General features: G+C 49.1%; 1 protein-coding gene across 6 annotated transcripts in view; it reads right to left on the reverse strand.

The window, feature by feature from the left end:
- Window positions 1–14,385, reverse strand: part of LOC129173825 (histone-lysine N-methyltransferase 2C-like) — a 33,976-nt gene that overhangs the window by 9,594 nt on the left and 9,997 nt on the right. For 2 of the 6 annotated variants that reach the window (XM_054765012.1, XM_054765016.1), the window contains exons 14-45: window positions 14,188–14,385; window positions 13,329–14,101; window positions 13,152–13,253; window positions 12,665–12,790; window positions 12,395–12,514; window positions 12,215–12,316; window positions 12,038–12,142; window positions 11,770–11,951; window positions 11,533–11,697; window positions 10,418–10,527; window positions 10,278–10,340; window positions 10,080–10,182; window positions 9,901–10,007; window positions 9,698–9,826; window positions 9,530–9,631; window positions 9,376–9,464; window positions 9,079–9,232; window positions 8,831–8,908; window positions 8,414–8,449; window positions 7,975–8,106; window positions 7,863–7,895; window positions 7,669–7,773; window positions 7,278–7,604; window positions 7,105–7,178; window positions 5,472–5,675; window positions 5,055–5,189; window positions 2,469–2,982; window positions 1,602–2,389; window positions 1,265–1,519; window positions 810–1,192; window positions 523–680; window positions 20–433 (exon numbers count right to left, since the gene is read on the reverse strand). In XM_054765012.1, coding sequence (XP_054620987.1) covers window positions 20–433; window positions 523–680; window positions 810–1,192; window positions 1,265–1,519; window positions 1,602–2,389; window positions 2,469–2,982; window positions 5,055–5,189; window positions 5,472–5,675; window positions 7,105–7,178; window positions 7,278–7,604; window positions 7,669–7,773; window positions 7,863–7,895; window positions 7,975–8,106; window positions 8,414–8,449; window positions 8,831–8,908; window positions 9,079–9,232; window positions 9,376–9,464; window positions 9,530–9,631; window positions 9,698–9,826; window positions 9,901–10,007; window positions 10,080–10,182; window positions 10,278–10,340; window positions 10,418–10,527; window positions 11,533–11,697; window positions 11,770–11,951; window positions 12,038–12,142; window positions 12,215–12,316; window positions 12,395–12,514; window positions 12,665–12,790; window positions 13,152–13,253; window positions 13,329–14,101; window positions 14,188–14,385 — 6,366 coding nt within the window. The remainder of the gene's footprint in view (window positions 1–19; window positions 434–522; window positions 681–809; window positions 1,193–1,264; window positions 1,520–1,601; window positions 2,390–2,468; window positions 2,983–5,054; window positions 5,190–5,471; window positions 5,676–7,104; window positions 7,179–7,277; window positions 7,605–7,668; window positions 7,774–7,862; window positions 7,896–7,974; window positions 8,107–8,413; window positions 8,450–8,830; window positions 8,909–9,078; window positions 9,233–9,375; window positions 9,465–9,529; window positions 9,632–9,697; window positions 9,827–9,900; window positions 10,008–10,079; window positions 10,183–10,277; window positions 10,341–10,417; window positions 10,528–11,532; window positions 11,698–11,769; window positions 11,952–12,037; window positions 12,143–12,214; window positions 12,317–12,394; window positions 12,515–12,664; window positions 12,791–13,151; window positions 13,254–13,328; window positions 14,102–14,187) is intronic. The other 4 variants (XM_054765013.1, XM_054765014.1, XM_054765018.1 and 1 more) reach the window with 4 other exon arrangements.

The raw sequence follows: 14,385 nt of genomic DNA on the forward strand, positions 1-14,385 counted from the left end.
TACATATACAAATTCTTACCATCTTCAGGATCCAAGTTCAGATTGAGGTCAACTAGATCTTTCACCTCCACATCCTCCAGATCTTTTACAGCTGAGTCTTCCCCTTCCAGGTGCTCCTCTATCCCATCAGGCCCTTGGAGCGGTGGTTCTGTTCCCTGACTCAATGCCGCCACATGGATGAGATTCTGCTGGTTGAGTTGCTCCATTGTTAGCATTGACTGATGACCCACTGGTGTCTCTCCTATGGGGACCCCTGGACTGGGCCGAGTAGCTGATGGCTGAGGTTCCAGGGTCTGCACGGGTGGGGCAGCAAGGGAGAAGGGCAGCCTCAGACGGTTCTCTGGAGCACGGTGTCGCAGCTCGATGTAGGGCTGCCCCATGATGCTGTGCTGCTGGATGGGGAGAGAGCCGGGAACAAAGGGCTGGGGGGCAGCTGGTTTGAGAGCCAGTGAGAACAAAAAAGATGAGCAGAATCTTCCGCAAGAAGCACAAAAAATTGCCCCGTCTTGAGCTAATTCTCACCTGACATCACATGTGCGGGGGCAGTCATCTGGCGGATGCCAGTGAAGTCACCAGGCACTGGCTTTCTTATCTGGACAGGGGCTACATTGGGGGCTCCAAGCCCAGGACCAGGCACTAACCCTAGGGGAGGCCGCAGGAAGGACTCCTGAAGACCAAACCTGAAAGCAGAGTAAGCTTTGACTGCAGTGAAAATGCTGGCATTAAGTGGTCAAAAGACAGCCCATTTAGGTACCCAGCCATATAAAATGCGTTTCATTATTTTCTGGACAGAACTGTGCTCGGCTCACCTCAAGGCCGTTCCTCTGGGTTCTAGCTCCCTGGGGAGGCTCTGCCTGGAAAACAGCGGCTCATTTGGGGTTAACCCTCTGAGCTGTTCCACTGGCAGAGCTCCAGGCAACCGTGGGGGTCCAGTAAAAGCTCCAGCTGGCCCGGCAGGTCGCACTATACCAGGGTAAGGAGGTGGGGGCCGCCCGAAAACATCAGTTGGAGGAGAAGGGGTGGTGGTTTCTTCCTGGGACCAGTGACGGGGTGTCGCTGAGCCGGGAGCCGCACCAGGTGGTGCAGCAGTAGCTGAAGGGGCTCCAGGCAGTGACTCCTGGAGACCTTTTTCTTGCCGCAATGCACTCTTCTGTTGCTGCTGCCTCAAAATGAGCTGGCGGAGTCTCTGGCGCTACAGGACAAAATAAATCAGTTAAAGCAGCAAAAACACACAAATATGTCTAATTGCGCACACCAGTCCTACCTGTCTCAGTTTCTCCTCAGAGTCACCAAGCTGTGGAAGCAAGCCCATTGGTCCCTCTAAAGAAGCCACACCTCCTGTTGCAATGTCATTGCCTGCTGTCTTGTCCATCTGTGAGGGTCCAGTGGTGGTTCTCCCCAGAGTTTGAGTGACTGGGCCGGGGAAGCCAGTATCTTCTGACATTCCAGGGTGCTTTGGGGTCTGACTACTACCAGGTGTTCTAGGAAATGAGTCCTGCTGTGGTTGTCTCCCTGGAGACTAAGAGGAATAACATGAACGAGATGACTGCATGCAACGGAGAGCTGACATATTACTGACATGTTGGATGAGTTTGTGTTACCTGCTTGTGGGTTGGGTTTAGGGTCACTGTCTCACCACCAAGACCTGGACCCAGAGGAGATCTCATAAGCTGAGGAGTAAAGCTCTCCACTTGGGCTTGGCTGAAGGTTTCAGGGGTCTTCTGAGGGCGTGGAGTGGAGGGCTGTTGGGCGTAGGGGTCCGGTGATGGACGTGAGGTACCAGGCAGTTTAGCAAAGGGGTCGGTGGTTAGCGTGCCACCTGGTGATCGAGGGAAGCGCTCAGGGACAAAGGGGTGGGGTGTGCCAGGGTTTGAAGAGTATGGGTCCAATGTTGGGTGGGAAGGGGAGGGCCGGCGGCTGGTTGCCAAGTGGTTAAACTGATCTAGTCGAAGGGCAGGTGGTGTGCTGAGGTATGTGCTGTCTGAATGTGGTCGGGGAGTGCCAGGGGTTTGAGGATTACTGTAGGAGTCAGGTGAAGGACGGGGTGTCAAAGCTGGCTGCTTGACAAAGGGGTCAGCCATCTGCTGGCTATAGTCAACTCTGGGGGTCCCCGGTGTGTGGGCATAAGGGCTGCGATGAGGGGAGCCCAGCCCAGAGAGCTGGCTGGAACTGAAAGCGGGGTCCTGAGTCTGAGGGGGGGTTAGGCCAAGGTCTGTGGGTCTGGACGGGTCTCTCCTTGCTACAGCTGGTGCACCACCAAACAACTCCTGTTGCAGCTGGTTTTGGGGTGGCATGGGGGCTTTAAATACCCCCCCTTGGACCTGAGACCTCTGGTATACTTGAGAGCCAGAAGGGGGGCTCTTCATTGCTGCTCTGCTGTGCTGCAGGCCTGAACGGAGAAAGAAGAATGTCAGTGGAAGGAGGCTATCGGGGGGGGTTGGAGACAAGAGAGAACGGAGTCTAGTTACCTGGTTGGAGTCCAAGGGTCCGGGAGGCGTCAGAGGCTTTTGAGTCCGGCGAGGGTGCAGGGGAACCCAGTGAGTCGTGTGCGGGGGAGATGCTGAGTGGGGTGCAGTGCTGAAGGGAGGCGGGCCGAGGAGTCCCTGCTGGTTTACTGTAGGGGTCCCAGGGGGATGTGGGGCGAGATGAAGGCGGAGAGAACATCTGGGGAGATGATGGGGGCTGGTGATGGGGAGATGAGGAGTGAGGGGACTGAGGAAGTGAGGAGTAGCCGGAAGGAGGTGGAACTTGTGGTCTGAGGAAAACACTGTCGGCCAGCCCGGAGCCCTGCAGTAGGTTCTGTCTGGCCTGAGCATCGGTGGAGGGAGGTAGCTGGAGAGGCATGGCATCGCTCCCGGTGCCAGGCTGCTGATTAGCTGAGAGGTGATGCTGTCGCTGCTGCAGCAGCTGCTCGTTCTTCACCTGCTCCAGCTTCTGACTGGCTTCTATCTTGGCCAGCTGTTTGCTCTTCTGCCGCAATTGCTGAGGACAAGAAGGACAGAGTTGCAGACGGGGGTGGGGTGGGGAACAAGTCAGAGTGCTGGATGGTTGTCAAGTGTAGAAGAACATGACAGCTAGTATTGTTCGCTCTCAAAGTGAGGTCAGAGCATACACTAGGACACCAGGTATTGGCCCCAGTGTTGGGGAGCAGCCGAGACCCAGTGGTTAAGAATGGGCCTGTGACCAAAGGGTCTCAGCTTCCCCCTCGCCCTCAAGTCCCTCAACTACTCCCCACTGCTCCAGCATGTCACTAATTTTGTATGCTTGATGTGTTCACAACTGTGATGGCATAAAGGCAGAGGTCAAAATTCATATATGCATGTATGAACATGACATCACTCAAGCAGGACGTGAAGCTGAAGACAATTCTGACAGGTGGTCCTGCTCTCAGGTGGCAGATGTTCCCAAAAACCTTTTTTTCCTTTACAGTGGTCCCTCGGATTTTTTGATATTAATTTGTTGTAAAAGGCCAGAAGTAAAACCGAAACTTACAAAATCAGAGGCAATTTTTCCCAAAGGAAATATTATAATTCCAGACATCCAAAACATTAGCAAAAACTACATTTTGTAGAGTAAAATTATAGTTTACATTCAGAAAACAAATAATTTTAAATGACGAACTAAATGGACAAATTAATATTTACAATCACTTTTACCCATTGAAAACGCTTGTTGGCATAGGTGGCGAGGAACGAGGAGGCGATCCAAACCAACAACTTCTAAACATCTTCGATTGTTTGTGATCTCTGTTTTGTTAACATTTTTATCCTTTTCGCAACACTGGCTTCCTTAATTTCTTCTTTCTGCGCCAGGATGGAACTTATTTGTTGATGCGGACTTCCCGTACATCCTGTCGAAATCATCCACATGGACACAATCTTCATAGTTTGCGGTGAGTTCTTTCTTGAATTCAATAGTGTTGTCACTTTCTTCATCAAATTGCTGGCACTTGCAACTTTCTTTGGCCCCATGCCGGGTTATTTAGCAGTCGCACTCAATAAAAAAATGCATGTGCAGTGGGACAGCAACACATATGGTGCTTTGTTCGAGCACTCAGTTCTGCAAAATGATACAGTACAGGGAAAAGGGATTAGCTTGAGTAACTTTTTAATTGGCGTTTGCCAAATGAATGTGCCTTACACGATACCGTAGAAACCAAGTATCGGGAGATTTGGTGTTGGGTGTGAGATCCAAAATGGCTGAATACAACAATCAATTTTATAAGCTCAATGGTACCAAAGGCTCAATATTGCACAAAAACTGAAACAGTGTACGGGAACCAGGGCAAAATTTTGCCAAAAATGTCGAAAACCAAATCATATGAAAGCTGGGAGTCGGAAAACCGAAGTTTGACTGTATTTGTTTGTTGGGGCAGGATTTTAGCTGAGGAACAGTCACAAGGAAAGGGACTGGATATCTGATGATGTGTCATCATCTGACATGCTCGCCCTCGTCATCAAATAAGATCCTGTTGTAAACACAGCATCAGTCTGAGAGCAGGAGGACAGGCCATGAAGGGTCCAGAGCAAGACTTAAAATCAGAACACAACGCCACAAATACTACACGCCTTCATTAGGTTCAGCTTCTTTAGTCAGTGACTTTCTGTTTTTTGCTCAAACGTAAGAAGGTGCTTTGACGAAGAAAGGGTGACCGTCACCTGCATCCATGAATCTGAAATCCTCACTTTGAACAATCCACAGCTGTTTGCCACCAGGAGGGAGCAGGAAGATGCTGTAATGATGACATCTGAAGCATGCATGAGTCATTTAGTTGGGAATTTAACTAGCAACCTTTGATTGCTGCACAGCCACCGTAGCCATGAGAGTTTGAACCACATGACGGAAGTGACAAATGACAGTGACGGATGGTAGATGTGCATTAAACAGCTGTGGTCATTGATCAGGATGTGATTAATTGAACTCATCCAGCTGAACCTCCAGGTGAACCGCTGGTGTGAACGGGCCCGGCCCAGGCCCACAGCCAGGACAGGAAGTGGATTTCAGGGGATCATGGATGCAGGAAGTCCGATACAGGTTCGCCTTTGAGAGCTTACCAGAGCCTCTTTGCCACCTCCTGCTAGAGATGCCTGGAAGGGACAATCTTTATCTGTTGGTGATTTTAGGACTTTGCTTTGGGGGAGATTTTCCTGCCTCTTCTTACCGGCTCGCCATCTGTCTTTTACCTCTCCCTTTTCAATGACACATCAGAGACATTAGTAGAGGAGGAGGGAGCGACGCTCAGCACCATTTGCACTCTTCATCAAGCACACAATGATCATCATCCAGCCCAAGTATGCACCCCCTGACATGCAGCCCGATGGTTACCATGGAAACCAACACTGTCCTGTCACAGTGACCACACAATCGATTGCTTTGACTTTGAACTGATGGACGGCGGTTTGTGACACTGATCCGGTGTGGGTTTCCTGCTCAGGTCCAAAGAGCAACAAACATCTCTCAACATGGCTCACCTGTCTCAGCTTCCACTCCTGTTCTTGCTCAGATTCTCTGGGCCTCAGTGGGTCCTTCAGCGCCAAATCCGCGTCCATGGACATAGCATTGTAAGGCACAGACAGCGGCGGCTGCAACGGCTGCTGTTGCTGCCTTTTGAGTGGCTCGTTGGACATGTGGACTTTGTTGATGCGCTGAGCTGCACGGTTGTCCCTTGCACGTTGCTGGAAGACACAAGACTATGGCGTGAGGGATCTGCCATGACGGCGGTCAGTAGGGATAGATTAAAATGTGACGAGATTTCTCATTTGGAGAAAAGCTGTCTTGCGAGAACAGGGCAGCAAAAAGCCAATCAGACGGGACTATTGCATTGCTACTATGAATGATAATACACATTATATGGAAGCGGCAGTGTGCAAGGTATTATTGTAAGCACACATTAAGTGCTTAAGGCACATCCTGGAACCTACCACAGTGTTCCCAAGGTCAACGTCAGTGAGTGACGTGTGGCTGGTTTTTTTCATCGAAATTGAACAGTTGTCGCCATGTTTATTGTCCAAGCGGAAGCTGTAGTAATTCTACATTTCTTCAGAGCTGCTTAGGATTAGTCAGATCAACCACATGGATGTTCCGACCCATAATCACCGAGCGATTGTATTTACGCTCGTTGGCTGGGCACCAACTTTAAAAGCTCCAGCGATCACTGGTTTCACTTCATAACACATCTCATACATAGAAGAGATCTGTGTTGACAATTTAGCCACGTGGTCGCAATATTTAGTAAGAAGGCGTGCTCATTAAAAGTGAAAGTCAAGAAGTGTTTCTCGCTTTAAGTATCCGCCGCGCAACACCTCCGACTGTACATAAATACCACCGTGCATTGCTGGTTTCATGCTGGCCTAAAAGCTGCATCAACCCCTCCACAATGCAGTTCAACATACCGAAGGCAGAGTTTGGACACACTAGTCCATCACCTGGCAAAGAATGGCCTTCCTGGCAAAACCAAGACAGTCTGGCTCGCCAAACATGCATGGGTGTCCAAAGTGTGGCCCAGGGGCCACTTGGTGAACAAGGCTCATTGCAGAAACAAAATAAACAAAAATCCAGCAAAAGTGAACAAATAAGAGCAAAAGGGCATAATGTAACTAGAAAAGGCAAAATTATGGATACAAATAACTAATAAAAACACAAAGATTTGCCTTTAAGTTAGACAGATGAATTGCCTGTCAGAAAATACATGTCACAAACGCCAATTCTGCAACTTTACAGAGTGAAAGATGACAAATTAAAGGAACTATTGCATTACAGTATTATTTTTTGATATTGCAAAAAAAGATAATAATAATAAATTATTTATTATATAACAGTTGGTTATTTATTTAAAAAAAAATGTAGCTATAATATCCTTTAGTGTCAATTTGTGAGACAACAATCGTTTCAAAACGCACCTGCATTGTTTTGTGAATCAGTTAAATAGAAAAGCACTTTTCTAAATATTAAAATCTCGTCTCGTGGAACCAAACTCATGCATCGTCTCGGGGAGTTGGGTGCCTTGTGACACCCCTAGTGGTCACTGTTGGTGATAACATACATCAGCTGGTGGACCTACAGTATTTGAGCAAACGGTGAAGTTGAGTGATGCTCTGCACTCACCACAAAAGGTGCTCTGTCCTGAGAACTCGCTTTCCTCCACAGTTTGGCAATCTGCTTCACTCTTGTGGACCACTCTGACACACACAAACACACACACAAACACACACACAGTTTACGCCACAACAATGGCAGTCTCTATTCAGCGTCACTTATTTTAGTGTATGTACAAGTACCAGGATACTGCTCCTTCAGCTGGGGGAAGTTGGTGTTGCAGTAGAGCACGGGGGCAACCGTTGCCTGCTCCCCCAGAGCCTCCTCCTTCTCCCACTTTAACATGCTCCTCTGAGCAGTAGACATGCCGTCCTGCTCGCCCTCTCCCCCTGCCTGATTGGCTGCAGGCAGGCAAGGTGCAGAGGCAGGGATGGGTCCCTCTGGAGGACAAATGCGGTGACTAGCCGGGCCAGGAGCGCCGCTGGGCATCATGGGAGGGTTGACCAAGTGAGGGGCTCGTCCCGTGAGGCCATTCATCAGAGGAAGACGAGGAAACACACCAGCAGCTGCTGAGAGACAATCCACACAGTGAACATCATGAGGAAAACCCTTCTACAGTGTGTGTGTTTATACCTGTGTGTGTTTTGCCTCCTGCAGCAGTGTGTTGGTGATGATGCTCGCTGTTGTCTGGGCTAAGAACAGCAGTGAAAAGGTCTTCCACGTCCTTCCCCTCCAGCTCTGAAGAAAACAACAGATGACCTTTGATGATGTGCGGTGCCTATCTACAGTATTGTGTAGCAGGTGAGCTGAGGGTTGAGGGATCCTACCTGGAATCTTGTAGAGTTTCCCAAGAATGGCACCTAGAACCACAACGAGACGCTCAATACTGTCGATCATGTCACACGCCACAGACAGAACTGTGATTCACCATCTACTCACCATCAGTCACCATCTTGTCAAGCTCAGGGTTTAAGATGGCGTCCAGAGGCTCTTCCTGCAATGATCTATGACCATGCCCGCTACTTCCGGTTAGCAAGGGGTCTTCTGCCATTGAGCCAATGTCCAGGCCCGCTGAGAGACAAAGATAAGGATTTGGTCAGTAAACGTAGGAAGCAGTATTCAGAGAAGGAGGAAGAAGATGAAGAGGGAAAAAAATGCCAATCTGAGATGGGACCAGTTTGAGCACATGAAAAGGAACCATTCAGTCAGCCCGCAAAGCCGAGCAGAAGGAAAGAAAATGGCGATAGTGGTTCTGTCCAAAATAATCATCCAACAACCAGGAACTCCCCAGCTAATAACTATGATGCCAACTAGATCTCAACAGGAAGAGAAGGAGCAAAAAGGGGGGGAGAAATTCTAGCTTCCTGTGGACTCTTACCAAATGGAGAGGGGGAGCGCTCCACCTGGAACTGGCCTACAAAACAGACACACAGTTATCCACCAAGCCGACCAATCACGAGGCAGACTGTTGGGTCAGCCAATCAGAGAGCAGAAACATAACAAAGAGCTAAAGACAAACTATCTATAAGCAAGACAAACTCTGCACAGCCAAAAATAAAGTTGGGTAAACACACACTGAAGAAGGGGGAAACTGTTAGCTTAGCTCAAAACAAACAGTTAGCTTAGCATGTTATTTATCAACGTGGTCCTATGTAAGTGCCTGAACAAACAAAACTCCAAAAGTGCACAAACGGTAGGGTTTATGTGCTCAAACAAGTGAAGAGAGAGAAAGAGAGTCGAGTGGTGGACGGGGTGATGGACAGTGGTCGTGACCCCGCCCTCTCGCCATGTGTACCTGTGTGTCCTGTGGCCAGAATTTGAGGATGAGTGTTGAGAACGTCAGACAGATCCACGAGCGCATCGTCCGACACGGCTGGTTGGCGACACACATGCGAGTCACAATGTTGTCATGGCGATGTCACACACACAGCAAGTCACGATAATGGTGAGAATGTCGTCACGGTGATGTCACAATGTCATTGTAATGTCGACACAAATTAAAAGTGACATGATGGAAGTAATGAATGTCGGAAATAAACTTACGCAGTCTTTCCTGCTTTCTGATCATCATCTTTTCTGAGGGGGCGGGACCTTTCAGATCAACTGCTGCAGAATGGCTGGCTCTCGCCACCTCAGACACCATCCTCTGGTCCACCTGGCGAATGCGATCCAGAAGATCCCGTCCGAAGAAGGCGTCCTTGAAGGGCACAGATGGGACAGCCAATCAAAAAGGCTGACACTGTGTGTGTATGTGTGTGTGTGTGTGTGTGTGTGTGTGTGTGTGTGTGTGTGTGTGTGTGTGTGTGTGTGCGCACACACACATCGATGAATGTGTGCTACCTGAAGATAAGCCGGAAAAGCCTCCTCCAGCTTGGTCTTCTTCTTTCTGTATCTCTTCTTCACCTTGTCCATGGTTTGATCGGCTACATCTGTGTTGATGTCTTCGTTAAAGCAACATCTCGTTAACAAGTGTGCTGACATGAACAGGCCTCACCTTCGTCTCCCTGCGGCATATCAGTTGAATCTTTCCTGCACATTTTGAATGCGCTCGTTCCCGCCTTCCCGCCTCGCTGGCGCACCATGAATCCTCCAATACCTACGAGATGGCTCATGATGATGATGAAGACGGTCTGCAGATGTCACCCACCTGTGTCTTCCTCACCTGGTCTGTAGGGCTTCCTCTTCCTCTTTGTGCTGCCATCTGCCATAAGCATCTCCTTGCTAACATCATCATAGGGGGCGTGGTCTCTCTCTGGACTGGAGTCTGACTTGAGATCACACTCCAGGTGGGCTGCAGAGAGACACGCTGGTTCAAACAAATGTGTGTGCCTGTGGGTGTCTGTGCAAATTCATGTGACCCCTCACCTCTGTGATGGTCTTGTTCGCCAGAGTGAGGCTCGTGGTCAGGTGGGGTCTGCAGGACGGACACACTGTTCTGGTTGATGATCCTTAACTTTAGTTTGGGTTTGCACCTGACAGGAGAAAGGAAGCACCTGAGCAACACTTCCTCACAAAACTCCTGAGCGATGTATTTTCAAACTCACCTGCGATACCTGCGTGCTGAGGTCAAAGGTTCAACCAGGGACTGCAGGTGAGACAGGCCCGACTCTGTCAGACAAACTCCATCCTGAGTGTATGTCTTTGTGTCTACACACATAAACAACGCACATTAAAAACGACATCCATGTTTACCCAAAAAGTGAGACTGTTACACGTTCACAGTCAGTCATGTGACAACAAACCTGCTTCCCGGCTCCTCGAAATGATCTGAGCCATGTAAGGGGAGTCCAAACTGTCTGACCTCCCTGCAACGGGCACATGATGAAGCCATTAGAAGACAGCCAATGAAGTGTGTGTCTCTACGTGTGTGTGCCAGTTTTACCAAATGAGATACGACTGTGTGTTCTGCACAGCGAACAGTCGAAGCCTTCATCGGCCGCCATCTCTACCTCATCTTCGGATGTCAGACCCTCACAAACAGCATGCACCCACCTACACACACACACACACACACACACAAAAATTAGGACACCCCCATGGACATGCTAACATACATGTAATACAGATATCCTCAAGATGTTGTAATCATAGACAAATGGTAACTGACTTATTGGCTATTACTGGTGGTCCTCAGATTATGAACGAGTCCCGTTCCTTTGACGTGTTGTAAGTCCAATTTTAGTGTAAGTCGGAATTCATACCTAAATTAACACTTAAGTCACTCGCACTGGACACATGAAGGACATAAAATACAGCAACAAAAAGACTAAATCCAAAAATTAAATGAAAGGGTAATTTAAAAACACTATGCTTCTTAGTTATTACTGCCGCGTTTATATGAGCAGATCCTTTACCTTAACATGCTCAAGAACACTGCAGAGTTTTGTGATTTCTGACTGTGACAGGTTGAGTGTGTGTGTGTGTAGGTGCAGAAAGGACAGTTGAGTTTATGGATGTTTTGGCGTAATTGCAGACAAAAGTAGCCTGTTTTGTTTTTGCAATAACAAGATTGTTGATCGACCACCTCCTCGTCATCCTTTCAACGTCCGGGTAGATGCTACAATATGAGCTTCATCCTTCATGATGGTCGTGACAGTCAAGTGTTCAGAGTCGTTAGCTGCTTGTTAACTGCACATAGTGTATTCTTCCACTCTAGTCTCTTTTATATAAATGTAAATTCAGTTTTTAAGTAATTATTGGGAGCGCATTTGTAATTACAAAACGCTGTAAACCGAGGTCCACGTGCAGTTACCAAGTCCATTTTGCTTGTGGACAGCCATGCTTTTCTTCCGATCTTATTAGAATTTTACACACGTGCCTGTCAGTCGCCTAAATTTACCAAATTTCGTGGTGATTGGACTAAATACCCTAAAGTTACAGTGGATGTTCTGTATTCTGTAACGTGCATTGAGCTGTGTGAGAAGTCAAAAAGCTAAAAAAAAAAAAAAGAAGTAAATGAAAAAAAAAACAGGCCATTCAACATTTTTTGGGTCAAACCTGTCACACTGCTGACACTGCAGAATGAGGTCATCCTGTGTATAAAGTCTCTGACAGAGCGGGCAGCAGGTCAGACTGGCACATGGCCCGCAGCGGCTGTAGTTACTCTGCCAATCACAGTGCAGCCCGGGGGAGGCGGAGCCACACTGTACACACCACACACACCTGAAGAGAAGATACGACACACTCTTAGAAATTACACTCATACACATCCAGGTGATTGACAGGAGCACCCACCACTTGCACTTCCAGGCTCCCTTGGGGACCATGTGAAGGGGCGGATCCAAGCAGTATGTGTGGTAGCTGATGTCGCAGTCGTCACATAGCAACAGACGCCCGGGGTCACTGGCCTCGCCGCATGCCTCACATACGGTACATTCCAGACAGCGCCACCCTTTGGTCAGGATGACCCGAGTAATCTGCAGAAATGGGAATGTGTTTGCTTTGATTATTTTGACTGGGCCTGTGACATCAACATTAATCTTGCAGAATGACGCACAGCTACCTTGACATTGACGCAGTAGGGGTGGTAACACTGTCCGCACTGAGAACACGCCAACAGTCGACCTTCAGCTCCTTGACCAAAGCTGCCGCACACCACACACATGTCCTACACAACAACAAAAACAATGTGAGCTCACATTTAACTGCACCTTTTATTTGTTCAGACTTTAGTCCGCACCTGTCTGAGGGTGAACAGGTCAGAGGTGGAGAACATCACCACGGTGTTATGCATGGAGTTCTCCTCCTCTTCCTTTAGCGGGATTGACTCCACAAAGCCGTACTGCCAACCACAACACTCACAGGTCAGTTGCTACCTTGTGGCACATGTGTGTGCTTATGTGTGTGTGTATGCGCTTACTGCAGGTGACACAGACACAAAGTCCTGTGTCTTAATTCTGCTCCTTCCTCTTCCTCCTCTTCCGCCTCCGACACCTCCTCCTCTAGCCCTCCTCCTACCAGGAAACCCTGAACCACGACCCTGAGAAACCAAAAACACAAACACTGAATCATATTCACATCAGTAGTAACAGTTTGCTTGTTTTGCATCCAGTTACAGGCCAGACAGGTGGGCAAGTGATCGTTAGTTAAAGCCACATAAATCAATCATGGTTAGGGTGCACTTGTTTACCACTCTCATGCTCCAGAGCGGGGAGTCCGGTGGACGGTACTTAGGGCTGTCCCTCCCACCCTCCCCGGTAGAGTCCTGGGAGGACGAGGGGGGGCTCACTGCCCTGACATTACTCCACCACGAACCCTGAGGTAGGGAGGAGGAGGAGGGGTGGAGGACGCCACAGAAAGGGAGAGAAAAGAGTGATGTAGACGGAGGAATAAAAGGAAGTGGAGGTGGGGGGGAACAAAATGCAGGAGCATAAATGCAACGGCCATAAAGAGAAACACTATTAAGAATACAAACAAAACATACTCAACAAAAAAGTCAACAGTTACTATGACAACTGCATGCAACCAGTCACAGACCATTAGTACTGGTATACATAAACACTCAATGTAGTTATAAAATGTGCTGAAAGACTGGTGCAGTGTAAGCGAATGGCATGTGAAGCAGACAGGCATACACACACTTGCAGACAGTCACAAAAACGACAAAAGTCCCATACCTGCCTGACCCTGGCCCTGCCAGGGGAGAACTTCCTCTTAGTGATGGCTGGCTTCCCCATGCCAATTTTAGGAGTGAGAGGTATCACAGTGGAGAGAGGAATCTGGACATGAACAAGGAGAAGTTTAGCAGGAGAAAAAGAGAAGCAGTCAGTTGAAAACACCTGCATCAGGTTTACCTTGGAGAGGGGTGGAGACTCCCTGTATGGAGAGCTGAACCTGAGGGGAGGTGACGGTGGGGAAAGTGGAGGCGGAGTGATGGGCTCTCTGGCAGGGGAGGTCTCAGGTGATGCCTCGGTGGAGAACGGCGACTGTCTGAGCCGGATGGAGAGGTCGTCTGATGGTGTGAAAGAGGAGCAGGGAGGAGGCCTGAGGCTCCGCCCTTTCCCCCGGGTGGGAAGGGGAGGTGCAGTAAGGGAGGACAGGTGCAGAAGGCAGGCCGGAGAAGAAGCGGCTGTCATAAGCTTCATCACCTCCACATCTAAAGATGGGTCCAGCTCCAGCACAGGGCTCAGTGGTTCCTCCTCCACATAGGATTGGTCTTTGGGGTCAGCAATCTCTTGGCCCTCCCCATCTTCCTCCCTCTCTTCCTTTGTAGCAACTTCATCCAGGGCAGCTGTTACTGACTCTGGTGTTTCTGGCTGCCCATCCACCCTTTCTGAAGACTCTGTGACTGTTTGGTGGACATTTTTGGCAGGATTGGATTGGTCAGCACCCTGGGCCAATGACACAGGACAGGAGTCCTCTTGTCCCAATTCCCTTTGATCCTCCAGGGAGGAGGGAGCTTTAGCTGTCACGCGGAGGGTGAGGGAAGCATCAGGGTAGCCAGCTTGATTTGGAGACTGCCGTGATGGGACAGGGGAGCCAGTGAGTGCAACTGAGGAGGGTTGTCGGGGAGCCAAGGGTGAGTTTGGGGAGGCTGCAGCAGGGGGACGAGGAGAGAGCTGGACTTCTAAGAAGACAGATAGACAAGGTCATCAATCATCATCATCATCCCTTGTGGAAGACATCTAAGCTCAAGGACTAGCTGATTCATACCTGACAAGGGAAACTTCGAACCACTGAGGACCTCTTGCTCCTTATTCTCCTCCTGTTCATCCTGCTCCTGGTTCTGCACCTTAGTCTCCTCCTGGACCTGCTCCTTATGATCCTCGTCCTGGTCCTGCACTGGGAGCTTGTGCTCCTGAACGCTCCCATTCTCCTCCTCGTCATTTGTCATGGTAACAACTGTTGAAA

This window comes from Dunckerocampus dactyliophorus, chromosome 21, assembly GCF_027744805.1.
Source record: "Dunckerocampus dactyliophorus isolate RoL2022-P2 chromosome 21, RoL_Ddac_1.1, whole genome shotgun sequence".
Lineage (NCBI taxonomy): Eukaryota > Metazoa > Chordata > Actinopteri > Syngnathiformes > Syngnathidae > Dunckerocampus > Dunckerocampus dactyliophorus.